Here is a 27,880-nt window from a genome sequence, read left to right as displayed (position 1 = left end):
GCAGATGTCCGCATACGGTGGGAGTTTTTCTTTACTCTCTCTCAATCCAATACCATTTTCCCCAAATTGTTGCATTAACTCTCCTTTTTTTCTGTCATCTCTCCAAATTCTCTTTCTTCTCTCTGTTCCTTCCCCTTATAGAATCCAAGTCCTGTTTCTCTGTTACTAGGTTCTCAGATGTTTCTTGCAAATAGGAGTTCCTGGGTCCACTTCCCCACCCACCCTGGGCAGTATCCATTTATATCCCCCACGAGCCATTTTTGTCTTTAATGATCCCTGGATCACCACATAAACCTGTCTTATTAATCCACTGACCTGGAACTTGGACAATACTTAGTCTCGTCTCCGTTTTCTGCACTGCAGTAAGATCAAACAAGAAGGCAGAACATTGTCCCCGAAAATAAAATTTCTCATGACATTTAGAATAAAGGAATGTATAACTGTCATGACACAGCAACATTCTAAATTACTGATTAGAATTGGAAGTGAAAGGCAAGGTTTGAAGTTAAGGATTTTTTGTGTGCGTGGGGTATGTATTCTGTGTCCTAAATTTACAAGTGTTTTGTAAGTATATCAGGGATGTTACGTTTGATATACTTTTATTTTTTGAGAAGTGTCACCCTAGGTTTCAATGTATTACTAGTAAAGTTCTCCAAAGAAATAATTAGGTTTTATACTTGTACAATTTCCAATAGAGTCTACTGTTTGTCCCAAACTTTGACAGAACTGGAATTGTGTCTCTATTTTACAATCCAGTTGTTAAATTTCATAAAGCATGGACTTTTGATTCAATTTAAATTATCTATTCTCTTTTAAATTTTCCTATTATTTGGAAAAAAAATAGTTTTTAAAAGAAAGCCTTTTAAAATGTGGTTAGACGTATTTCACATTAAATACTTATTTCTTGCCTAAATAAAGCATTTTAACTACCACTTGCCCTTTAGAGAAGACATAAGTATTTCCTATATGAGAGTAAGAGGTAAGTAAATTGAAAAAGGAAAAAACAAATAAACCATACCATATTTGTTTACAAAAGATAGAAATGAATTTAGCAAATGCATTGATGTTCAGCATCGATTAAATTTTCATTATCATTTACATATGTGCATAAAAACACATACTAAGAAATAATGAATAAAACACAAAAATGTGAATAGTTACTGTCTCTGGATCATGAGATTGAGTTATTTTTATTTCCTTCATAACTTTCGGATATTGTAAATTTTCTAAAATAAGCATATATTACTATTATAATCAAAAATAATTGATTAAAAAAAGGTGACATTATGTATGGTGTAAAATCCTGTACGTGCATGCTTAGTAACATTGTCTATATGTCATCATATTAATAAATCCTTAGAGGATATTATTTGTGGTGTCATAAAAAATAATAATAAATCTAAGGATTTGAGCTATGAGCCTTCTCCGGTTGCTGAAAATGTATATCAAAGTGTCATGATCCTCTGTTGGAAGACACGAGATCCTAAATAACATTTGGGGAGTAAAATGAGTAGCTGATATCAATGTCTCCTATCAAGATTTAAGACAACCAGACTTTGAGATATGAAACAAAGGAAAAATTTGGAAAAGTTTTGTCTTATACTGTCTGAAAACAATTAAAATAGAAGAAACAGAAAATACACTTTTTTTTATGCAAAGGTTTGGTTTTAAGGATAGATACGCAGCCAAGGACTCCTCATGGTGCTCATGCATATATATTATGTTATTGAACACGCAACAGCAATGAATGGATTAGCAAATACTCTTATTAATTATTACTCTCACATCCTCCAGATTATTACTCTCACATCCTCCAGAGAGCAGAGTCATATCCTCTAAGGATTTGAGTTCTTATCCCTGCCTGGCATATGTGGGAAGACTCCAGGGCTATTACCATTACAACAATCTCCAAGGACTTTTCCAATTCTCTTGCTGTCGTGACTCATTTTCAGATCAAAGAGTGGACTGTCAATCAATCAATCCTTATTGCTTTCCTACTGTGTTCCAGGCATTGATCCGGGAAGTGGGGCTATAAAACGTATATGCAGGAGGCTGACACTGTACAAGGGGAGGCAGGCAGCAAACACATAAAGAAAACACCGTTTCAGACACAGGTGTGAGCTAGGAAGATGAAAAAATAAAAATAACGTGAGGTGTGTGGGACAAAAGTTGTTCCTCTAGCTACGGCTGTTAACTGACTAGTGTGTCTTTGAAGAGGTGACATTTGACTTAAGGTCTAATTCTGAGAAAGAGGAAGACACAGGATGATCCAGGGACGAAGTGGAAAGCAGAGGAACAGCCAGTATCCTTGATTCGAGAGCGGGTTTAGCAAGTCTGACGAAAAAAAGGAAGGCCAGGGTGGCAGGGTATCAGCGAGCGAAGGAGAAAGTGGAAGAAAATAAAGTGACACAGGTTGTTGGCAGGACACTGATCAAAGAGGACATTTTAGTCTGTGGTGACATACTTAAATTTTATTCTGGCTGCAGTGGGAAGCCGTTGGAGGGATTTTAACGCAGGAGTGACGAGATCGGATCTATACTTTCGAGAGACAATCTGGCTACTGTGTGGGCGGATGGACGGTGGGGAGGAGGTGTACAAGAAAGCAAGCAGAAGGGTGAGGAGGATCCTGGGTTGGCTCCGGTGGGACAGAGGAGGGAGCCTTGCCTTGGGGTGCAGTCCTGAAGGAAGTGAAAAAAGATGTATTCAGGATATAATTTGTAGGTGGATGTGGTAAATTGTGGGGGGGGGAGAAAGCAATGATCACTCTGAGATTTAGAGTCGAAGGAACGCGGTAGATGGTGGTGCCATTTTAAGGAGATTGATAAAGCTAGTCTGGATGGGGGGAGTGGATATTTCATCAGGCTCTGGTATATGGGAAATCATTTGTTCTAAGATGATCATGTTAATTTTAATTTGTCACTTAGTCATCCGAATAGAAATATAGAATAAAATACACAAGTCTGTAGCTCAGTGGAGAATTGTGGGATGGGCTAGAGATTAAAAAAAAAAAAAAAAAGTGAGTGAATAAAGTCCAGACATAGAAGACAATGGGGACAGAGCTCTGGGCACTTTGAAGGTTTGGTAGGGAAAGAGTAACAACACAAAACACTGAGACGGTGAAGTCACGGGGTAATGAGAAAACCAGGTGAGGGTGGTGTCACAAAAGCCTAAGAAGAAAACATTCAACAGAGAGAGTGGTCAAGCTATTCAGTTACCATTGAGATGTTGAGGAAGATAAGGGGAGAGAACTGACCATGATTTTCGCAAGGGACACCGATGACCCTGATAAGAACCATTTCAATGGAGTGCAAGGGACACATGCCGATCGGTGTGAGTCAGAGAGCCAATGGGAGGTAAAAAAAAAAAAATAGAGACGGTGAGCATGAACTACTCTTGCAATGAGTTTTGCTGGAAAAAGGAATAGAAATATAGGGGGGTAGCTAAGATACACTTGGAAACAAGGAATATACTATTTTAAGAGGTCTGATAGTAAGATATGTCTGTATTCTGATGGGAATAATCGTTTCACCAGAGAAATTAATCGTAGAGGGAGAGCAGGTATTTTCAGGAGACAAGTTTTTGAGAAAGCGAGTGATGTGGCAGCACTAAGAGCAAACCTGGGTGGATCATCTGGAAAAGGAGCAGCACGGAGGGCGGCACTGTCACCCCAACAAGAGCCTAAGACCAGGGCCCCGGGGGAGCTAGGTTAATGGGGTCTGCCCTGGAGAAGGTGGTGATGTGCTTATCTGATGCATTTTTGTCTTCTCCTGTGAAATATGAAGTGAAGTTATCGACTTAGAGCCAGGGGTGGAAAGGAAAGGCTGGGGAGTTTTTTTTTTTTTCCCCAAAGATTTTTATTTATTTATTTGAGAGAGAGAGAGAGCATGAGAGGGGGGAGGGTCAGAGAGAGAAGCAGACCACCTGCTGAGCAGGGAGCCCGATGTGGGACTTGATCCCGGGACTCCAGGATCATGACCTGAGCTGAAGGCAGTTGTTTAACTAACTGAGCCACCCAGGCGCCCAAGGCTGTGGAGTTTTTTTTTTTTTTTTTTAAAGATTTTATTTATTTATTTGAGAGAGAATGAGAGACAGAGAGCACGAGAGGGAAGAGGGCAGAGGGAGAAGCAGACCCCCCGCTGAGCAGGGAGCCCGATGCGGGACTTGATCCCGGGACTCCAGGATCATGACCTGAGCCGAAGGCAGTCGCTTAACCAACTGAGCCACCCAGGCGCCCAAGGCTGTGGAGTTTTAAGAAGAAAGAAGATGCTATAAAATAGCTGTCTCTGAGAACAAGAACGATAACTTGCTTGGTACAGTTTGGTACGTTAGCTACCACACGTATCTTGAATAACGTTTTGTTATTCAAGCATTTCCGTTGTAACTGGATTCTTATCTTTTTTTAAAGATTTTATTTATTTATTTGACACAGAGAGACACAGCGAGAGAGAGAACACAAGCAGGGGGAGCGGGAGAGGGAAAAGCAAGCTTCCCGCTGAGCAGGGAGCCCGACCAAGGCTCAATGCCAGGACCCTGGGATCATGACCTGAGCCAAAGGCAGACGCTTAACGACTGAGCCACCCAGGCGCCCTATAACTGGATTCTTAAAATGAGATGAAATGTCTCCCTGTCTGGCACTTGAGCTAAGGGCATGTTGAGGACCATGCCCTATAACTTGTGGGGACTGGGTGGCTAGTGCCAGGATGGTTCTGCTGTCAGAATAACCATCAAAGTATGGAGAGCATTAATACGTGCTTTGAAAAGAATATTAGTGGGGGAAAATAGGATGTGTGTTAAGGGTTACACCTGGGCTACAAATATCTCAGAGTCGTTCTCATGATGCTGAGTAATTTTTAAAAAGGTGAGGATGATAAAATTATTGCTTTTCTCTTTCTTGTCAGATTATCTAAGCAAGAAAATGTTATGGACGATAATATAAACAGTGACAACTGTGTATAAATGAAAAGAAGAACGTACCTGTACGTTGTTGGGCTGACGTTGATTTTCCGTGGTACACTGCAGGACTCAAATTTGTTCGCCAAGGTGACATTGTTTCCAAAAAGACAGTAGCGAGGCATTTTAACGCCAACGACTCCAGCAAAAACTGACCCAGAGTGCAGTCCAATTCGCATCTGAAAGCCAAAAGTAACACAATGTCCTCGTCACTGGCAAAATACTTCGCGCTCGCTCGTCAGTACTGTATGAATGCCCTTTACAAGATTTTACCCTTCACTGTCACTACACCATTCCACCCTTCCACAAGACCTCCTGCCAACTTTCCTCTACTCGCATCCAATTAAAAATTACTAGTACAAAATCAGTCACACCTCTTAACTCTTCTCCACTATGCACTGAGGTCTGTTCCACAAAGCACCTTTGTTTCAGCTGCCTTCAGTGTCTGAAACACATTTCCATGCATCCCTATCATAGTCACCAGAGTGACAAGGCGAAGCGTCTGTGGGTTGTTTATACGTGAACCTGCTCTGTCCATCAAGGGAGACAGAATTCCTGGCCCCCAGGTTGCTTCCCAACGCACTGTCAGAGAAGGGCAGGAGAAGCCGGCTTTTAGAATATAAAGGATAAAAAGAACTTTATGACAGACACTTCCCCGCTCTTCAATGATGAATGTGAAAGGAGAAAGGAACTGTGATGTTCAAGTAGAACACATCACAGACAGAGGAAGCAGAGCTGGGGTTGCTTAGACCTACATCGCAATGACCACATAGACACTTTTGTTAAACCCACCCGAATGCAGGGAAAACCAGAGCGGTGCCATTATCTAGATATAAGGTGTGGTCTGGGATATGCTGGGGTAAAAGTTTAGGAATTCTGAAGGTTACCAGTGATTTGAAGAACAAAACAATATTTTAAACTGGCATCTTCTATAAGATCTGAATTCTTGATGATCTCAGGAGATGTACAAATTCTGAAATTGCTGCTAAGATACAGTAAGTTAAAGATACAGTAAGTTAAATTTAAAGTCACATATTTTATATGACAATCGGGCACTATGTTCATTCTTTTCAAGTCCTCTGTTCAGTTGACCATTTAAAAAAAGTTTCATTAGATATATGCATTTTAAACAAAGGCTAAGTACTCAATGATTTAATGTTGTTCAGAATTCAGAAGACTCCAGTTTAGCTTAGTTTTACAACTGATTTTAGGTATCTGCTAACAATGTTGCAGAATCATTTGCCTATAAGACGTCAAATCATGAATTTTGCACAATTTTCAAACAAAAGCACTATAGTATGATCAGGAGACCTGCCTTCGCAACCAAACTCTGTTAACAATGGATAGTCTGACTTTCTGTGAGTCTCTTTATGTCCCGTTCATTATTTCCTCATCTATAAAATACAGGATTGAATTAGTTTTAGAGTCCCTTCTTTGTCACATTTTCATTTTAATCAGCAAAGCTTAGTTATCCGTTATATCTGGCATTTTTTTCTTTAGGAAAATGTGGTTTTGCACATATTCCATCTGATCAATATGAGCAAAAGGCTATCTTCTCTGTATAAATATCAAACACAATTTTAGCACGTAAGTTAGATCAGGCTGCTCTCTTTGGGCACTCCCCTGGTTAAACCCGTTTCTCTCTCTGTACTTAGTTATTCTAGCTTTGTCTCTGATAAATTTATGATAAAATTTTTTCTATTTCATAATCAATCAATCAATCAATCCAAACAAGGCAGATAAAGTAAATGCCTCTTGGTTCCTCCCATGCTGCTCTCCCTCCCTCTCTTCTCTTTTCCAGTTCTGAATTTCGCTCTCAACTCCACAGCTTTCTAATCAGGGAACTTTTCAAATTCACCAGCAAATTCACAAATTTCGTTTCGAATTCATAAGAAAATGATCCAAAGTTTAAGATGCGCAGCACGCTCTGAATGGAAACCTGCTGGGGAAGTCTTCCATTTGGGGACCACGTCTGCCACAGCACGTGTCTCATCATAGACGCCTTGGGAATTTCAGGAAGGAGGGTAACAGAAGTCTGTTTCCGAGTTCAGTTTGCACTTACTGACTTTCCCTGCCACATTCAGCCCTCTGGTTTCTATCAACACTCCACCTGCAGCTTTTTAAGTCGGAGTGGGTGGATGCTAGCAAGGAAATCAGCAGTGATAGATGATTTATACATATGGCATGTTGGAGAAACACATAGAGCTTGAAAAAAGAGGAAATATTTCCTATTCTTTCACTTTGATGCTATTCCACTGGGTAGCAGGGTAAGAAGGAGAAAAAGGCTGGGCTCAACATATGGCTTCTATTATGAAGAGAGCCAAGGCTACGCTTCTAAGTATTATAGTTTTGTATTTTACATTTTTTTCTCTCATTTCTCTATTATTTTATAGCATGCCAGATAGGATTCTATATGACTTCAAAGTCCCATTTCTTTTTTTTTTTTTTTTTTAAGATTTTATTTATTTGAGAGAGAGTGAGAGAGAGAGCATGAGCAGGGGGGAGAGGAAGAAGTAGGCTTCCTGCTGAGCAAGGAGCCTGATGCGGGGCTCGATCCCAGGACCCTGGGAGCATGACCTGACCTGAAGGCAGACGTCCAACCGACTGAGCCACCCAGGTGCCCCTCAAAGTCCCATTTCTGAAGCTCATCAACTGAGAACTGTTCTATAAAAATTAAGTAGCAGATTCACTCAATTAGGACAAATAAAGGTAATCTTCTTGTATTCTATTAAACTATAATGCCTAGTAATTTTATCTTCTCATCTGTAATAAGACGTTATTCTTAGATAATCTAGAAATTTTAGAGTATTATGTGCTTTGGAAAATATTGGGGTGGATCAGCAGTCAATTTTCATTATAGTGTAATGTCCTCCCCTGCAGGGATTGGAAGACTAAAAATGACGTGTTCCAACTCCCTTGCATCTTCTAGGTGCATTTCGGTTTGGTGAATCAGATACACTTGCAAGAGGTTTGGAAGCCAGGCTTTCGGCTATGACTGCACCTCTGCGGCTTCCAAGAGCAAGCAGCACGGTGGCAGCCTCTGGGTTTTCTACGGCATGCTTAGCGGAGAGCCCCGTTTCCCGTCCCTCATCTTGTGAAGGTCACGATGAGGGATTTCCATGTTACTGATTCAAATTATAAGTGTGGTTTTGTTCAATAATAGAGGCAGCCAATAACAGAGGCAGCAGCTTTCTGAACATAGCAGTTTCCTGACTACAGCTGAGGTGGTAGAGTTCTGGAGCCAACTGCTTGATCTTGGAAAAAAACAAGGGCTCTGAAGAGCAGCTTTGGGAGCCATTTTTTGAAGGTTTCATTTATAGATGGCTTCGTTTGTCCTCTTGGTGATTCTGTGAGCCACTGGAGACCCAATCGTAAATGTTTCCCGGCTTCCACCACTTAAGAGATTTTGCTCTCTGCAACCAGACCCCGACTGATGCACTATTCGTTGGATAACTAATTAATAAGCGTGTACTCTCCATGACATTTGCTGGGCAGTATATGATCTGTCTTACCTTGATAGGTTCTCCGTGGGGAGACATAACTTCATCAGAGAGCTCCATCATCTTCAGGGCCATCAGTGCTATTTGAACAGCATGGGTGTCACTTTCTTTGTGTAATCCCCCAGCCACACAGTACGCGTCGCCAATGGTCTCCACCTGCACATAACAGATTCTCCGTATTACAAATACAAGTTCGGAAAGAAGGAGAGTGAAGGTCAGGCCTTCTGGAAAATCAGAGTAAATCAGACACTCTCAGAAATGGCTTTCTCTTTCATGAAATTCATCAAGTTTAGACGCCTTTACATCAGGCGCTGCTCTGGAGGACAGTGTGGTCCTGTGAGCAAACGTCAGGAGGTGGCTTCTACTCCCAGACTAGCTGCTGACTCAACACAGCATTTCACCTTTTTTGTTCCCCCCACCACGTAAAGTGGCTCTGTAGAGGCCAATGATGTAGTGTAAATGATATCTTGTGTTTATAACAAATTGCTTAAAGCTATCGGAATCACTTGCTGATTTTATATCCTCTTCGTGTGCAGTGTTTTAAATGGTCCCTGCTCAATCAATGTCATATGAAGTTAGCAAGAATGTGTGATATGAAACTAAGACATTATAGTTTTTCAAAAGGATTTGGGGATTCTCAGAGCAACTATAAGTAGGTCTCCATGAATATCAATCACGAAGTATAGAAATCAAGATGTCAAACAAGGGTGCTTGGAAGGCTATTGAAAATCAAGCTGTTCTACAAATTCCAAGTGTTATCATTGTCACTACATTGTTGTAACGGGATTTTTATCTATCCGTGATGCTGATGACAAAGCTGCTGGTTAATTTAAATCCACAAATAATCCACCAAATCTTCATCATTGCATTTTTCTTCTCCTCTAAATATTTATTTTAACTTATTAGATCATATCACTCTTCTTATCCAAACCTTCTAGTATGGAGGGAGATGAGAAAGGAAAAAAGAAAGGGAGACAAACCTTCAGTGATTCTCCATTTCACTCAGAATCAATGCTGAAACTCTTAAAATGCCCCCAAAGTTCTTCTGACCTTTCTGCTAATCTCTGATTTTATTTCTTCATCCTCTCTCTTGCTCACTTTGTCCCAGTGCCATTGGCCTCCTGTTATCCCTCAAACGTACCAAACATGTTCCCATTTGCTATTCCTTTGGCTGGAACAATCTCCTGCAGAGAGCTACTTGGCGTGTCCCTCATTTCTTCCAGTGCCTGCTAAAACATCCCCACGTGAGAAACGCCTCTCGCAACTGCCCTCTATAAAACAGCAATCACCCTTACCTTCTGCACTTCTCCTCCTCAGCTTTATCCAGAATAGCACACCAGTTGGAATGCTATAAATTTACTCATTGGTTCATGTTCCTTCTTTTCCCCAGTAGAATGTTAGCTCTCTCAGTTTGCCTGTTTTACTAAACTCCTCAATTACCAGTGCCCAGTATATTTGCTACCAAGTGAACCAGGTGGCAGTGCCTCTTATAAGATTTTCCTCAGCAACGAATACATAAGAAGTGCCTAAAATAATGGCTAACATATCTCATGTGCCCAATAAGTGTTACTTAATTAGAAGAAGTGGCGCCCTCACTCCTACTTGGTGTTAGATGCCCATTCTCTACGCTATCACAGAAGCCTGTGTTCTCAATCAGGCTTTCACCTTGTGGTATGGAAATCTGGCAGTGGTCAGCCCCTCCCTCCTCTACCCCCACATATGAGATCTTTCCATTCATGCTGGCCAACCCTGGCTGACAGTAAAAATGCGCCAAAACAATCAATAAATGAATACTGAATAAATTGAAAAATGAACAAAAGACCAAAAGACAACAAGAAAATGAAATTAAATAAAGTCCTGGTACAAACAGGTCCTGGGAGGAAAAAGAAGCTAGACTGTTCCTTGGAAGTCACCACACTCACAGGCGAGCAAATGATTACACATTCTGTGCATCTTACATTTATCTCCTGGTGAAGACCCTTCCTGATTTATTCATAGCTGTCTCCAGGTATTTTCATGCAAAATCAGAAGTGAAGAGAAGGTGGGAATAAGGACAGAGCAGATGATTCACTATCTAGCTTGGGTTGTGGACGGATTAACCACGGAACTGTGGCTACTATCCATGTGGTAAGGAGCACAGATTCTGAATACTTGTTGGAATAACTGAATTGTTTTAGTTTCAACAAGTAGAAATTTGTAGAAGAAGCCTACCGCCTCTGCTAGTAAGCACAGCAGCTGCAAGCGAGAGCGAGACTTTCTTCTTACAATTCCCAGAAGAGACAATGTCAAGATAGAAACTATCTACAAACAAATATAGTAAATTCCACAAGAGGCCATCAAGTTTAACCTAACGAAAGCCAATTATTTTATCAGTAATTATACAGGGACCTCTTTTTTTTTTTTTCCCCCAGGGGGATCATGGCTCTGTCTGGAATTTCCTGCTGGAAATTCTTAAAAGGAAGGTTTTATTTCGAGCAGCTAGATTGGAACAAAGCAGAGGCTTATGTATTCCCATAAATAATATTTGTCTTTTCCTCAATAATGTATTTATTTCATGTTGGGTGAATCTCTGAAACGCCAGATTGTATGCGACAAACTAAAAGGTGATTCAAGCCACACGAATGAGAAGGGTGCTTTATTCTTAATGCCAGTGGCGAGAATAATGTGAAAGACTTTAAATTAGTAAAAAATAGGCTTTAATTCTAGGAACACAGAACACAAAATCACTTCATTAGTTCTCTTATGGCTAATTGAGTTACATTTAAAAAAAAAAAAGGGCTAGTACTCGTTAGAGACAATTACTGAGCCTCCCTGTGCCTAGAATGATGCCCAGTACGTGGTAGACACTCAGTAAACCCTGCCACATCATGAATAACAGATATTATTTACCATCATCTTGGTAATAGGCCTGTTCATGAAACATAATGTATGTTATTCATGCATCTAAACTGTGTAGGTGGATATTACTTTCTGTTTCAGAAATGAGAAAGGCTATTCCACTTTCTCACCTTACAAAGCAAGTAGAGAACAAGATTTGAAGACAGGCCTCTCTGTCTCTGTCTCTGCCCTTGGCCTCTCTTCAATAATGCCTTAAGTCAGTGTTTTCTCCCTCTTAATCAGCCATACTAAGTATCACGTTAACTCCATATTGAGTTAACCTATTTGAAGATAGTTTGTATACTCCTCTATGAAAAGATAGTTTGTATAGTCCTACTATGAAAAGTAGTATTACTCCTCATGTTTCTTCTGTACTTTCACAGAGGATAACTTTTCCCCATGCAAGTCATACCTGGAATTATCTCATGCTTGATAATTCAACTCAGTTGCCACAGTCCAGTGTCACGTTCACTGACTTTTAAACTGTACCCGTTCACGGATCCTACACCCCATCCTCCACTCAGCCTATCACCCCTCCATTCTATGCTTATTCTTTGAGAAGACAATGGGGCAGTTCTTTCATGGAATAATTATCTCTGTTTCTGAGCAGATTCGGAGCTATTTCTGGCTAGAGCACACCCACATGGTTAACACACAATGCCTGCTCCCAGGACGTTGCTTTGCAGAGAAAGCCTTTCATCTGCACGGTAGCTCGGTAACTTGGGGGTCCTGGCTGCCGTGCTTTTCCTCAGTGTCTTCTGCCTGTCAAACGGGCCTTGCCCTCCTCCACCCCTACCTTGTAGACATCCAGCTCGCCGCACTGCTGGTCAAAGCGAGTGTAGAGTGCATTGAGCATGGTGATGACCTGCAGCGGGGAGCACTGGGAGCAGATGGCCGTGAACCCCACGATGTCTGAGAAAAGCATGGTGACGTCACTGAACCTCTTGGCTTGCACAACTTGCCCTTGCCACAGCTGCTGAGCAACCTCGCAGGGAAATATGGAGCACAGGAGATCCACCGTCTTCTTCTTCTCCTCCTCCAGGGCTTGGTGGGCTTGCTCAAGGGTGGCCTTCAACTTGCCCAACCTCTTCTTCAGGCCATCTTGCGCTCTGGCTTGCTCTCCTATCAAGACTACATCCCTCAGCGCATTGTGAATTGGGATGTCTGAGAGGTAGAGCCCTCGTCCCGTAAAATCTTCTAATCTGTCCACACAGGGTGACCCCAAGAACAAGATGGCACTGGATTCAACAATGTAGATCATTTGGCCTTTGAGGTCCATAACCTGGGAAGCAAAGGCAAACCAATTGTCATGGCTTATTTCAGTTTCCAACACCTTTTTGAGACAAAAGGAAAGGCAGAAGATACAGTTGTGATTCCTTTGTGTCTAAATGGTTTTTTTCTACCCGCTGAAAAGGAACAATATGCTTTCTTATAGTTCCAATGTACTGTGCATTCTAAAATGCACGTGGGCATTTGAAGAACGGACAGATTGGAAAAACTCTACATAGAGATCATGATTTTCAATAAACAATGCAAAAAATTTTTGCCTCAAGGCTTTCTCACTAGGGGGAATGCTGATGCTTCTGCTATTATATTCTTTTCATAGTAGCAGATAGCATAAAGGATTGTACCTAGGAAGCCTTGAGAGACGTGAGGCTGTAGGTGATCATCCTGGTTTAGTGTATGAGTGAGAACAAATACGTATAAGTGTGTTCCCTGCAGCAAAGAGTCAAAATCAACCCCAATGTCCTCAGGTAGGAGAGAAGCATACAATGGGATTCTAGACAGTCTTTGGAAAAAGGAAATAGGCCTATACCTCACGACAGGGAAGAATGCCCGAAATGTGTTGTTTAGTGAGAAAAAGGAAGTTGCAAGTAGTATTTTGTTTTGTTTCACACACACAAAAATGTATCTAACTAATGTCTTTGATTTTTTGGCTGCAGTGAACATCTTTAAGTATTACCTATTTTGAGCATTTAGCTACATTGCTTTTATGATAAAAAGTAGTAAAACTGTTTTCATTTTGGGAACAAACTGCACATCTCCTGGAATTATGCACGTTTAAAAGTTATATGCATATAAGCCTGAATATTAGCTTTGCTTGTACCATCAACTATGAGTTTGCAAACTCTTTCCTTGGACTAAATAATTACCCAAATTCTCTACCATAAGAACAACCCCCCACAACGTTCTCTAACAATTAAAAAAGTTATTGATTTTCCATGTCTGTTAAATATTGATTAAAAAGTCCATTTAGTTGTCTCCTCTAAGAAACAAGTAGTTTTTGTTTGTTTGTTGCAGAATAATGCCTCTTGTTACTCCAAACTGCCAGCTATTTGATGATGATCGAAAACATATTTTTATATAAATATTTATCTACTTCGGCTTATAAAATACTCTGAGAGGATTTTAAAAGGTAGACCGCATCCAATAAATATTTGTGAAGTAACGAATCAAGTAAGCAAGCAAATGAATGAAGAAAGGATTTTGTTGTAAATTATGTCAGCCTTAAAATTATATTAGAATTGTCTCAAACATACCGGTGTTTCATCAAAACATTTGAAGTGATGCCGATCTTCCTACCTTTTTGTTTCTAGTCCTTAAACAAGAAATGAAATCATTTCTCATATTCCAACTACTATGACATTTTCCTTACCCTTGAAGATTTCTTCACAGAGTTGTCCCACCTCCTCACTCGGATGACAAACTGCATGTTCAACATAGCCATGATTCCACTAAACGTTTGGTTGATTCTGGGAGTCAGAATCTCAAAGTACTCTTCAAAATTCGGCTTTCCTTGAAAGTCTCTCCTGTTCATCAGCCTTCGAATGCCATGGCCAAACTGCAGAATCGTCAAGTCCTTGTCAAACATGAAATGGAAAGGAAAGGTCTTACAGAAGAGGGAAGCGGGGATCACCAGCGAGGACTGGGGTTTGCCCGGGGACAGGGATGGTTTGGTGCTTTTGACATGAAGGGAATACAACAGATAGGGCTGATTGACGAACTCGCTGCAATCATTTCGGAAGCAGGGAGGCAGGAGAGACACTTCAACTTCGGTTTCGTACAACACGCGCGCAGCAGCCTTAATGATGCCAGGAAGAATCAGGGACGTGATTTTCTTAGGGAAAAAATAGTATACATTTAAGAAATCCTGATCTTTATCCAGGCACAGAATGGAAGCGTCCTCAAACCCGCCTCTCTTTTCTGCTCCTTGGTAGTGGCCGCTCTGTTTCAGAAGGGTGCTGAAGCTATTTAAAAAATCTTTGAGGGTTCCTCCAACCACACCCAGGATGTGTTCATCTTCCTCGTAACATATTTTGAAAAGCTCTTCCCCGAGAGATTCTTTGACGATTTCCACTGGAACTCCTGAAAGCAAAGAATACCTTTTCTGCCATATCAACTCTATCGTTCCTGGAAGAGCTGTAGTACAGTTAACTACTATTTTTAACACCATTTGATGGGATGATCTGGTCCCCTTTATGTCTGGTAACAAGAGTTTCCACCAAAATTAGCCATCTATATTCAGATTATCTATGTAGGTGAGTTTCTACAATTCTGGAAACGCCAAATAAAAATTCCCCATCAGTTAATTACAAAAGAATGATAAATTAAGTATACTATATGACTTTTAATCTCCCTGAAGAGACTGTTCTTACAAAAGAACAATCAGTATTACAGAATCAGGTTCATTTCAGAAAAAGCTCTCCCGTCATTCTGTTAATGACAAACACAGTACATCTTGGTGAAGGGGCACTGTCCCCACTTGGAGGGCCTCCAGCAGTAGGAATGTCAAACAGGAATGAATTTAAAGTCACCAGTTATGAAACTCAATTTTGTCATTTTTTTCTTTAGAGATGATATAAAGTCATTTTTAATTTTTTTTTTAAGCAAAACAGCATTCTTGTTGTTTAATGTTACCTGAATATTTGTTTGGAATTTACTTCCTGTAACTTCTCCTTCCCTAATCTCCTTTATTCTTTAAATTTTGTGTATCATTTTTTCTCTCATCTGTAATTTGGAAGAACAATAGTGCCCTTTCCATTGCACTGTTGTGATGTGGAGAGACTATGTTTAAAATAGTGCCCAGCTCCCAGGGAGGGCTCAGTATGTCAGCCATCACCATCATCATTAAATTCTTAGTATCTTGTATCTTCAGAAAGATTTAACCCATTGGTCCGTGTCCTCCAACTTTGAAAAGGACAGTACGACAAAGTTACTCATGTACTTGCTTCCCTCAAACTAATCATTAATATGAGAACCCTGCTAATCCTTTTTCCCAGGATTGCTTCCAACCTTCAAAAACATTCTTTATTTTACTTTGTTGAATAAAATTTTTCATGAATAAATGAAGAATACTTAGTTAAGTTCAAGGCCAAAGCATGTAAATGTCTATGAGTCAGCTTCCCATGCAGCCTTATCTATGTCTTAGCAAATAAACATTATAAAGAAGAGGAAATGTTTTTGGTCAAACAGAAATACACAGCATGAAAAAGAATTACTCTTTATGTTAACACAATACATAATACTGAATACTTCACACTGGAAGTCACCAAAAAATAAATATGAATATTTTAGGAGAAAATTTTAGTTCTACAGGTAAATATTTCTACTAATAGCAAATATTAGTTTATAGGTAAAATATTAGTTCTGTAAGAATAATTACTCCCTAATTACATATACTTAAACAATTCTATTACCTGCTGCAATTGCATGGTCTGTAATTATTTTTTCCAAGTCTTCTCTTTCCAAAGATATCCTGAAAATATGTCAACATCTTAAATTATAAACTGACAAATGAATGCTACAACTTCTGATTATAACATACAGACATGACGACAGAAAATAGTTTGAGCTGCCTTTTCTGTAGAGGCAAATCGTGACTATCAAGTTTACCAGAAAGGAGCAACGACATGTGCAACCCCAAAATATACCTGATTTGGAGTGTTTCCTCATTTTTTTGAAGCATATATACCTTGTAAGTTAACTTTACCTAGGCTAATACTAGAGAGGTTTACACTGGCAGGGAACCAGCGTATGAAATGGGCAAGTAAGGATGGTAATAAAGCCGCCCAGGGTTTTTCTGATAACACAACCAAGAAGAAAAATTTACATACTGATGGATTTCACTTTTTAAGTTCCACTATCTTTTTTCTTTTCTTTTTTTTTTTTTTAATTTTATTTATTTATTTGACAGAGAGAGTGAGAGAGAGAGAGAGAGAGGGCACAAGCAGGGAGAGCAGCAGGCAGAGGGAGAAGGAGACTCCCTGCTGAACAGAGAGTCCGACTCGGGGTTCCATTCCAGGACCCTGGGATCATGACCTGAGCTGAAGGCAGTCACTTAAGGGACTGAGCCACCCAGGTGCCCCCACTATCTTTTTTCAAAAACAAATACACATATTTGCGGGCACATATGCAGGTTTAGTCTCTTTTTTTAAAGGTCAAGACAGAGAACTTATTTTTATTTGCATTATGTGCTGTTTGCACTCAGTTTTGCTCACATCTCATATCATGGGTGCAGGGAATTGACAGAATTAGGGTTCTCTGAGCAGAAATGCTCTCATTCTTTAGGAAAACAAAGGTTTTCCTAAACCTGAGTTTAAGGTTCTATATATTTAACTCTCCAGCATTATTACATTGAGCTATGTGTATAAAAATTAGTAACTAAAGAAATCTATTCTTTATTCAATTACTGCATTGGTTTTTACAGCACAGAAGTTGATAATATAATAGCATACATTTTGATTGATAAAAAGTTTTGGTAATTTTGAGTAGATGACTTATTGATTCATGTTTGCCTATTTGTTTTTTGATGATTTCTGATAGTGATGACTTGTTATGACCAAATTACTAACACATGTTAAAAGACACCTAAGGTTCTATTTGTAGTTCAATTTACCATTAGATAAGCCAAGTTTACAAACAGGCAAAAATCTAAATTTTAAACAGGTTTCAATAAAACACAATACATGTAGAGAAGTTTCAAAACGAAATATTTTCAAGAAGGAAAACTACTCAGTCCACTACTTTATCACATAAAAGGTACATTGCTTATAACTGTTTAAAATGCTAGGTAGAGGGGCACCTGGGTGGCTCAGTCGTTAAGTGTCTGCCTTCAGCTCAGGTCATGATCCCAGTGTCCTGGGATCGAGCCCCGCTTCGGGCTCCCTGCTCTGCGGGAAGCCTGCTTCTCCCTCTCCCACTCCCCCTGCTTGTGTTCCCTCTCTCGCTGTGTCTCTCTCTGTCAAATAAATCTTAAAAAAAAAAAAAAAAATAAAAAAATAAATAAATAAAATAAATAAAATGCTAGGTAGAAATACTTCCTTATCTAAATTGGTTGCGGTTCACTATCTAATTTTATATTTAGTTTGAGTCTAGATATCCCCAAACTTCTTGTTATATATTATTTTATGTTAATCTTCTTCAGATTTGCTTATTTTTCTCATTTAAGCAATTCCTGTTTTGTTTTCCTAAAGAATGAGAGCATTTCTGCTCAGAGAACCCTAATTCTGTCAATTCCCTGCACCCATGATATGAGATGTGAGCAAAACTGAGTGCAAACAGCACATAATGCAAATAAAAATAAGTTCTCTGTCTTGACCTTTAAAAAAAGAGACTAAACCTGCATATGTGCCCGCAAATATGTGTGTGCTTGTACATACACACACATACACACACGTACACACACACTCACACACACATACCAGCCATGCACAGATATGCTGATGTGATCAGAAGATCCCAGGAAGGGGCGCCTGGGTGGCTCAGATGGTTAAGCGTCCGCCTTCAGTTTAGGTCATGATCCCAGGGTCCTGGAATCCAGCCCCGCATCCGGCTCCTGGCTCAGCGGGGAGCCTGCTTCTCCCTCTGCCTCTGCCTCTCCCCTCTCATGCTCTCTCTCTCTATCTCTGTGTCTCAAATGAATAAATAAAATCTTTAAAAAAAAAAAAAAAGAAGATTCCCAAGAAAAGAAACAAAGCAAAAGCTCTCTGTGAAACCAACCCAGAGAGATATCACAATGACTGTATTAAAATTCATTCACTTAAAAGGTGGGGGGCAGAGGGCTCCAGTCTTCATTTAGGGACAGTTTATTGTTTAATATATTGATTTTTTCTTTTCAAATCATATAAGATAATAAATAGTCCAAAAAAAGAGTTATGTTCAGTGGTTGGCAGGCTGAGAGCAGTAGAAATGGCAGCTGACTTTCCAAAATGAAGATGGGGGGAGAAAGGAAACAAAAAATATATCCAAGAACTAAAAAAAAGCAAAACAGAAGAAGCCATTTAGCCTATCAGCAGGCAGTCATGAGAGAAAAGGTTTGTCATCTTATTTCAACAACTGAATAATTATCATTAGCACAATTTAAAAGTATGATCAGCTCTTTAAGAAATCAAGGAAACGGTAAAAAAAAAGCTTTTCAGATTTCCAAATAAAATGATTTCTTTTTTTTAAGTTTTGAGGTATTTTTAAAGAGATACACCACTGGGAATACATCCTAACTGAACCCCTGCAGCCTCTGGCTTGGAACATTTCAGAACACAAAGCCCTGAGAATCAATTTTGAGGCAACTGGCTGCCAAGGACTTAAGCAGACAGACACAGTAGCTAGCTACAATGACTGGTGGCTATTTTCTCAGCTTGACTGAGAATTGAGGTCAGAGGCATTCTGGAATGCTTTTCCTATCACTTGTGTAAACAAAGCTTCTGTCAGACACAGAGATTCACACTCTCTCCTTCTGGACCCCTCCTGACCCATTCCTGGCTTGCCCGCTGTCTGCAGTCTGGGACCAGTTAGTCAACAGGGAAAATGAAGGACAGATAACCCACTCATGAGAAATAGGCAGATGAATGAATGTATAACATATTCCCGACAACGGTGTTGGTTTGCAAAGCTGCAATGTTCAATTCTGCAAATTTGAACCCAAGTATTTATTCTATTATTTACAAATGAAATAATCCTTGAGATTCCAAGGAATCAAAAACAAGGCCAATCAAATTCCCCACCAGCAGTAAATGTGCCAAGATGTATTTGAAAAAATTAACTCTAGAAAACGGCTTAAAAAAAAACAAAAACAAAAACAAAAAACAAACCATCTTATATATTAATCCTTTAAACCCTTTCTTTAAACAAATTTCAAAGACAGAGTTCAAGAAAAAAGTATAGATGGAATTGATACTCAGCCAGTGCCTACAAATATAACCAAAGGGGTTACAAAAATGTGGAAACACTTCCCTTAGGACTGATAAACAGCTGTTGCCTCAAGCCCCCTGAGTCAACCTCTCCCTTTCATTTATTTATTTTTAAAGATTTTATTTATTTATTTGACAGAGAGAGACACAGCGAGAGAGGAAACACAAGCAGGGGGAGTGGCAGAGGGAGAAGCAGGCTTCCCGCAGAGCAGGAAGCAGGGAGCCCGATGTGGGGCTCGATGCGGGGCTCGATGCGGGGCTCGATCCCAGGACCCTGGGACCATGACCTGAGCCGAAGGCAGACGCTTAACGACTGAGCCACCCAGGCGCCCCAACCTCTCCCTTTCAACCACTCTCCCAACTTTGATTCTTTTTCAATCTCCTCCTGCTGCAGCAGCTGAAAGTTTGACGTGTGCGGGAGGTGCCCCCCTGCCCCACTCCCCTGCACTGGGACCCTGCTCCACCTTTTGACAGGAGTCTGTACTGATCATCTGGGATCCCTGCCTTACCTGTGAAGTACTGACATTACCTCTAGTAGGAAAGAATAGGCTTTATAGCTTGTTAAAAGCAGCAGTATATGGCAACATAGTTAAAATCATGGGCTCCCGAAAAACTCAGGCTTGAAACTCAGTTCTACCTTTTCCTGAACAGCTGTAAAATCCTAAACATTTTATATAAATCTGAGCTCAGGGATGTATTCAATGTGAAAAATAAATGCACTTACTTTCAGATTAGTGGCAGTTAAAACACTTAGTCCAGTTTCTCGAATACCACAGTGATTCAAAAAATGTCGACGCATTCACTAAGTGGTGTCTATTTGCAGTGATTATCAGTTAAGTGTAATGGGAGGTTCACACAACCTAAAGTGGTTCAATTTACCTGCTTTCTTTTAGTTTGTGTTTCGCGAGTGTCCTCTGAAGTGCAAGGTTCAGCCGCTCCAACTAAAAATTGAGAAGAAAAGTTTTAAACGTTCCCTTCAATAATTTACTTGAAGATAGCTATTTTAAACATTTGTCCTGGAAGTTTTTCTATCAAGCAGAGACATGATTACTTTACTGATGAGTGCGGTGAATTTACGATTTGTAAACGGAGACTGATTTTCTATAAATTTCTCAACTCTGGGAAGAAACAACGAGCTTTGACTAACTTGAGTTTGGATGATGTGGGCTGTGGCTCCCAGGCTTCGCACTTTGTGGGTGGTCTCACGGACAGCCACAAAACAAGGTCAGCCTGAATCGGAATCCAAATAGAAGACTCCAGTTGGTAATGCCAGGTCTTCCACGAAGGAATTGTGAGCACCACTTCCGCTGGGTCAGGAAATCCTCTTGGATGTGCTGCCAACACTTCAATCTCAGCGTGGCTCGAGCCAAGCAAATTCCTGTTCTCTTCACAAACCCTACACCCGGCCCCCCTGCTGATTTTCTCAACTACAAATGCGAATTTATGTTTCATATTTCATTTACATGTTCTGGCCTAGAAAACTCTGGAGCTATCTCTGTCTTTCCCCTTTCTCTAATACCTTAAATCCAAGCTTTCACCAAGGTCAGTTGATCCCTGATTTGAAACAAATCTTGCATTTACCCAAACTTGTACTAATCTCCTTACTTTGAACTAATTATTTTCATCAAATACTGACACTTTTACTCTCTTTTATTGATTTCTGAGTATTTCATGAGTTTTTCCACATTTTAACTTATTTGTATATATTGCTTATATTTGTATATAAGCCTCCAAACTTCATAAATACTTGACGATCTATTAATCTCTGTTAACAGCTTATTTTCTCTAACTAGTTGGTAAGTAGGACTTAGAGCGTTGGTTAGCAGGGCTGCCAATGTTTTGCATTCCATATAAAAACCATATGTATCTATAAGTGTATATATAACTGTTGATTCTTTCTGTGGTTTGCCCAGAGGAAAGTAAAGAATTTTCTGGTTATGTTCCAAGTTGGGAAATTCCTTTTTCCCTAAGAACTATTTATATCCCTCTTACAGTTCCCACTGGTCAAATGAGGCAGTGGAGTTAAGCAAAATAGAGCAAGCTTCTGTTTTAATAAAATGAGTTATGGAAAGAATTTTTAGTTTTAAAGTGCATATAGAGCTTAGGGAAAAAATCTGGAATTTATTGGAAAAAACAGAAATGAAAAGTTTGCATTGGATGAGCAATAACACCTTTTCAGGCCCTTTTATTCCACTACTCTGGAATGACATCTCCCCACTCTAAATCTTCTAAGGATACTTGCCCCCTCCCCTGCCAAAAAAACCCCAAACAAACCCAAAACACCATGACTGCAGAGTTAAATCTAATTATCTAAAACAAGAACTATAATGCTGTCAAATGCCGTTCTGAGTCTCTCCTTTACGTTGCTGATAGAATTGAAACTAAACAGTAGGCTAAGCATTAAATCTGTCCACATAAAAAAGAATCAGTGAAAAAAAAAGTTGTATTTGATCAAAGACATGCTGATGTTTGGACAGTTGATGAAGTGATCTACACTCATCACTACATAGTCCAAACGCATCCGGCAAGTACTGTTATAAGGCAAATGGTCTCAGTTGTCAGAGTTCTAGTCATTAATGCCAAATGTACCCCTTTTACCCCCTAGAGTTCCTACAGCTTTGCCTTCCCTGCTACATGACGCTCTAGTCAAATTTTGATGTTTATTCCTATGAGTTCATGAACAATACAGATTATTCCAAATGAAGAAAAAGTAAAAAAGGTAAAATATCATTTAGAGTTGGTATTCAGAATGTTTTTAATATTTTTTTTAATTTTTTGAAGACTTTATTTATTTATTTGAGAGAGAGCACGCACAAGCAGGGGGAGCAGCAGGCAGAGGGAGAAGCAGGTTTCCCACTGAGCAGGGAGCCCGATGCGGGGCTCGATCCTGAGATCACGACCCGAGCCAAAGGCAGACGCCCAACTGACTGAGCCACCCAGGCGCCCCCAGAATGTTTTTAAAAGAGATTCTGACGTGTGTCTGACTTCAATGGCAGGAATTCAAAATTTATCCAACACAATAATGAAGCCAACATGGTAATGACAGGACCCAGGGAAGAGGCATGGGAGCCCTCCAGCTTTCCCATCCTCACCATCTGTTCATCTCTGTGTGTCTCACTCTGTTCTTGGAAATGAGAGTCCCAACCACTTCCCAGACGATGATGCCAACCAACTCCCTATGAAGTATGACGTCACCCATCCCAGCCAAAGCTGGCTGCCCAGTAACTGGGGTGGGGTGAGAATAATGAAATATTTCCATGTCAAAGGCCATTAACCAAAGTCCTATTGTGTTAAAACTGTATTTGAAGTAAGTTCCCTCAACTCTCTGTTGATTCTAATGTCTCCATCTTCAAGCTTCAGTGCTAGTCCCTTCTTTCTCAGTCACCCTAGCCATGCTGTTGACAGGAGTAATGCTCTGCCCTTCGGAAGATGTGTGACTTTAGTCAAGTTGTTTAACCTCCCTAAGTCCTTCCTGGAAATGAAACAAGATTACCTTTGAAGTTCCTTTAAGTTTTAAAAATCAGCAGTCTGTGGTTCTTCAGTGCTCCACACAAAGCAAAGGGTGGGTGTTGGGTGAATCAAAAATGTTCAGTGGATTATTATAGCTGGAGTCAGATTAGATCAATGTCCAATCTCTCAGATTAAGTGAGTTTATATAAAACTGTGAACACTGCCAGAGGGAAGAAGACATCATGAAGACTTGTCAGCTGCTCTTCCTGTTAGCCCTGCAGGGGGAGAGGAGCTCTCCACATATCCCTCTATTCCTAAGATATGTGACTTCATTAGGTACGTGCCCTGTCCCCAGGATTCTCTTATAGGTGGATTAACAGAAGGTGCTCCAGATCTCAAAGGGGCATGAGGCTACACAGCTCACAGAGCTAGATCAAGAAGTGTCCGAGCTAATGTGCAAGCATGGGGCCATGACTCTGACTCAAGGAAACAGGTCAAGCCTGGCTTGTGCAGAGACTTCAGACGCAGAGCCGGAGGAGGAAAAGGGAGATTTTCCCACCTCAACAAATGGCAGGGAACATACGATGCTCTTTGGAATTAGAAGAAAATGGGTAGAAGATAAGTTATTCTTCAAGGAATTTAATTTTAAGATAATAGCTAACAACTAACAGGCACTTACGGTATGGCAAGAGCCATGGATTAAATCCCTTCGTGCTCATTAAAACTCTAGGGAGTAGGTACTGTTATTACCACCATTTCACAGATAAGGAAGTTGAGGATAAGAGGGGCTAAGCGGTTGCTCAAAGTCAGAAAGCTCATCAGAGTGCAGGATCCTGTTGAAAAGAATTCACGATCTTAAACACTGATTAAGATTAAACATAATTTAAGAACATGATTGCTTTCAAGAAATGGTTTTATACGTTTCCAGGAAATAGTCCACATTTCTTAGAGCCTTGCAAGTGAGAAAGCAAGGGTTAACATTTTCCTTAAAAAATATTCTTTTACAATTTTCAAAATATCAGTAAAATCTCAAAAGGGCAAGCACTCACCTCGGGAAAAATCAGTTTACAAATACTCTCCGCCAACGTATGAAGATAAACTCGGCTCCTACTGGTCTTTCTTTGAGGAAGACTTCTTTGTACATTCTTTTCAGGGACATCCTGACAGACGGGCAGAGTTGCTTTGCCACTCTCTGAGCTTCCTGCTATCTCTTCCCCTGGCTCCTTGGGAACCTGCCCAGGTGCCAGTAAGGACAAAGGGCATTCCCCTGTGATCTTGAGATCCTTCAGCTTTGTGCAGAACATGGTGTTCGTAGCCTCTCACCCTGCTGTAGAGCACCTCTGGGTGAGCCGTTCTTCTTATGTGGGACTGACAGTCGAAGCCACTAGCAGATCAAGGATACTGGTGACTGGGGTGTCTATGGGTAGTAGAAAGTCAGAACAGAAAGACACGTGATTTTGTATACTTACAAAACCAGAAAAAGGCAGGTGTAAAAAAGCAAAGACCATACATTCATATGTCATTTTCAAGTAAGAAGAAAATTCTGGTGGACATGTCAGTTCCAAATTGGATGAACCATTTGGTAAAGGTCTTTATTTGCTATGTGTGCATTTTAGTATCCTAGTAAAATACTTGGTTTTAATATTTTTCGAATGGAGCATAATTTTCTCCCAAATGTCCCTACCACAAATGACTGATTTCCATTTTTATAGCCCATTCGGGCTAGTTTGATTCCACAAGAGTGGAACTTAATGGTTTTATGACAAAAGCCAACTATAAATCTATGTCTTAGGGCTAAGTACTACATTCTCATTATGCTCTCCCTTCTGAAAAATCAGAATAGCAGAAACCAGTGTCTCCCAATATTTAAAGGAAAAAAAAAGAAATATATATATATATATATGTGTGTGTGTGTAGTGATGCTCAAGTACATGTTTTTGGATCTGAAATACTGAGTTTCAGATGAAAAAAGATTAATTGAAATGATTACTGCAAAAGAAGATACTTGTTTCTATAAATAGCAAAATAATTTTAAAATATCATCAAAGTGAAAAACAAATAATTTTTTTTTTCGAAGAACTCCTCTAAGATCATGCCACTGGATTTGCAGGGGCCTCTGGATCTGAATCTAGATGACACTGGAGTAAACCAAGAAATTGCTGCTACTCTCTACTTAAAGTCCTCCCCCAAATCTGTGATCACATGTAATTTATGAATCTTCAAGAAGATACAAGGACGATCCTATCTATTCACGAGCAGAAGACATTTTCTGCCAGAATAGAATAGGGAGTTCTCTCAGCAGGCTACTGAGTGACCCAAAGGTAATTTGGTGATAGAAGGAATGGTTACTTGGAGTCCTAGAAATCCCAGGCTCTCAACCACATTTATTTTATGATTCAATTCTGAGAAAATAGATGTTACTCAGTCTTTAATGCATCTGAATGTAACTATTACTACTCACTAACTTCCATTCTCATACATGCTTTAGATCAGTGGACAGTAGACCTTTCTGTAAAAGGCCAGAGAGTAGATAATTTCAGCTTTGTGGGTTTCTATCAGTGACTTAACTCCTGCCATTGCAGCATGAATGCAACCACAGCTGGTATACAAAGGAATGGAATGGATGTGTTCCAATAAAACTTTATTTGCAAAAACAATTTGCTGTGGATTTGGCCCTCAGATTCACCCTATCGATTTGGATCAAGCCATAGCTTGCTGACCCCTGGTTATAGAAAGCTGAGCAGGTTAACCGAAGCATTTTAATCCAAACAGAATTCTGCCTGTAGGATCAGAGTTACTTCCTCATCTCCTCTACCCACCCCACCTCCAAAATATAGCAGCCTATGTGGATCCAGTTTTGTACAACTTGAAAGTAAAAAAAGGCAGCATAGTAGATAATATTAAATAACTATAAAAATTATAATAGCATTATTTTATATTAATCTTCAGGAAAAAGAGCTATATTAACTGAATGCCATGATTTCAGTTATATCAAAAGATAATTATAATAACTAGAAGAAGAGAGTACTCAAAAAAAAAAAAGGAAAGCAACAAAAAAAATAAATTTTAGATTGGATCTGATGAAGGTATAGAACTTTTCCTTAAAATAAGTTATTCTGGTAGTACATATTAGAATTTTAGTTTGGGACTTAGGGGTTCGACATAATACAGTTTATGATAAAGTCTCCCACTAAGTTTAACCTTCTCATTAATGTTGGATATCAACCCTTGTTCCCAAACCCAATATTTTGATTCTCAGCCTCCTATTCAATCTCGCTGCAAAAGAATAAAACCGACCAGTCAACCTTGAAATTCTTTCTTCTCCTATATTGCACAGCACTATAATTTCCAGAAAATGTGTCTAACACTGCTTTTTATTAAGTAAAAACAGCAACAGGAAACAAGTTGTGCTTACTTTAAGATCAGTTAAGTGTTTAGTATCATTAAATCACATATGTATAAACAAGCTAATTAGCATTCTTCATCTGCTCAACTGATGAAATTACATTATGAAACAGATGTACTCAGTGCTGATACCTTGGAAACCTATGTTTGTCTTGTGTTTGCCTGCTAGGAATACAGAATACGTTCTTCAACCAAACAAGTGATGATTTTCATGTGTAACATTAGCAGTGACTTTGGAAATGGTTTGGTCAGTGGCTGAACTCAGTACATAGATGGTTGTAGAAATGAGAGTAACCTGGTAGGGAAAAACAAATTAATTAAAGTAATAAACTTGGTGACAAGGCCCTGGCGAGCAGTGGGATATATGTTCTCAGAAACTCGGAGAAGTATTTGCCATCCCCAAGGTTGATGATTAAACAGCCTTCAAATGTATTGAATGCTCTCTCCCTTTTACTAGTAAGTGATTAACTCTGCTATGGTGAGAATAATGACCCAGCTATTGGCCTCATATTAATAACCAGGATGCGTGATTGTTCAGGTAAGGGGGCTGTCCATCATTTCAACTCTAGAGTAACACACAAAATCTTGTTTTCTACTTATACCAAGATCTGAGAGAAAATACCCCATAAGGACTTTGACACAGAAAACCTCTTTTACGACAGCAGGTCTTAAAGAGCAGATTTCAAATTAGAAATTGGGATGGTGGGAGGAGCCTAAGAACTAAGTCTCTATAGTAAAAGCAAATAGTTATAGCCAATGTCGAATTTCAGGCCTAGCACCTAGCCATGCCAAAATCTGTGGTTAAAGAGACGTGTTTTAAGATCAAATTCCAAAGTCGAAATTTTTAAGAGTAGCTGAAAGGAGACGAGAACTTAGAAATAAAAAGTGCCTTAGTGAGGATAAAGTTTGCATACAGCAGCACAGACTCATCACCATTTTCATAAATCGGTGTCAAGCTTAATTTTCAGGTAGACCAGAAATCTAAAAAGTCTTTCTTCTTCAAAAATAAAAAAAAGTAAATAAAACTCCATAAATCAGCCTTTCATAATGTGTTTCTTTTCATTTTTCAGTGGGAAATATTTGTAGAACTTTCCCCTGTGATCTATCAGGAAACCAGGACAAAGTACTAGAAAAACTGGTAAGAATGTCCAAGTCACTCCAGTACTAAGTTTAAAAAAAAAAAAAAAAAGGCAAGCCAATGTCAGACTGTTTCATCTCATCCCTGTTCCCCCTTATGGTCACACTTCTTGAAAGATAAGGCTTTAGGTGCTGTGTTCACTTCCTTAAAAAATAATTTATTCCTAAGTCTACAATTCCCTGGCTTTTGCTTCCACTGAGTTACTGACACCCTGACACGATAACCTCTGAAAAGTTAAAGCTCATGAACCTTTTGGCTTTTAACATAGTTGACGAATTCTCAAGTGCCATTTGTCTTTTCTTTTTCATAATCTCCACTCCCACAGATTCTTTGATACTTCTACGTCATTCACTTTTCATTCTGTTCAACAGGTA

At 39.6% G+C, this 27,880-nt stretch overlaps 1 protein-coding gene across 7 annotated transcripts in view; it reads right to left on the bottom strand.

Moving 5' to 3' along the window:
* Positions 1–27,880, bottom strand: part of GUCY1A1 (guanylate cyclase 1 soluble subunit alpha 1) — a 64,404-nt gene that overhangs the window by 8,465 nt on the left and 28,059 nt on the right. For 6 of the 7 annotated variants that reach the window (XM_045880246.3, XM_045880245.3, XM_045880247.3 and 3 more), the window contains 7 exons: positions 24,013–24,380; positions 20,393–20,454; positions 16,025–16,083; positions 13,984–14,693; positions 12,124–12,609; positions 8,463–8,606; positions 4,975–5,129 (listed from right to left, as the gene is read on the bottom strand). In XM_045880246.3, the coding sequence (XP_045736202.1) occupies positions 4,975–5,129; positions 8,463–8,606; positions 12,124–12,609; positions 13,984–14,693; positions 16,025–16,083; positions 20,393–20,454; positions 24,013–24,267 (1,871 nt within the window). In that variant the 5' untranslated portion in view covers positions 24,268–24,380. Of the gene's footprint in view, positions 1–4,974; positions 5,130–8,462; positions 8,607–12,123; positions 12,610–13,983; positions 14,694–16,024; positions 16,084–20,392; positions 20,455–24,012; positions 24,381–26,500; positions 26,632–27,880 lie in introns of those variants that run through there. The other variant, XM_045880250.3, reaches the window with a different exon arrangement.

Source organism: Mirounga angustirostris, unplaced genomic scaffold, assembly GCF_029215605.1.
Source record: "Mirounga angustirostris isolate CCGP_5_RB_7025 unplaced genomic scaffold, mMirAng1.0.hap1 SCAF_2, whole genome shotgun sequence".
Lineage (NCBI taxonomy): Eukaryota > Metazoa > Chordata > Mammalia > Carnivora > Phocidae > Mirounga > Mirounga angustirostris.
Note: the sequence above shows the minus strand (reverse complement) of the source record. Positions and strands in the feature narration are given on the sequence as shown.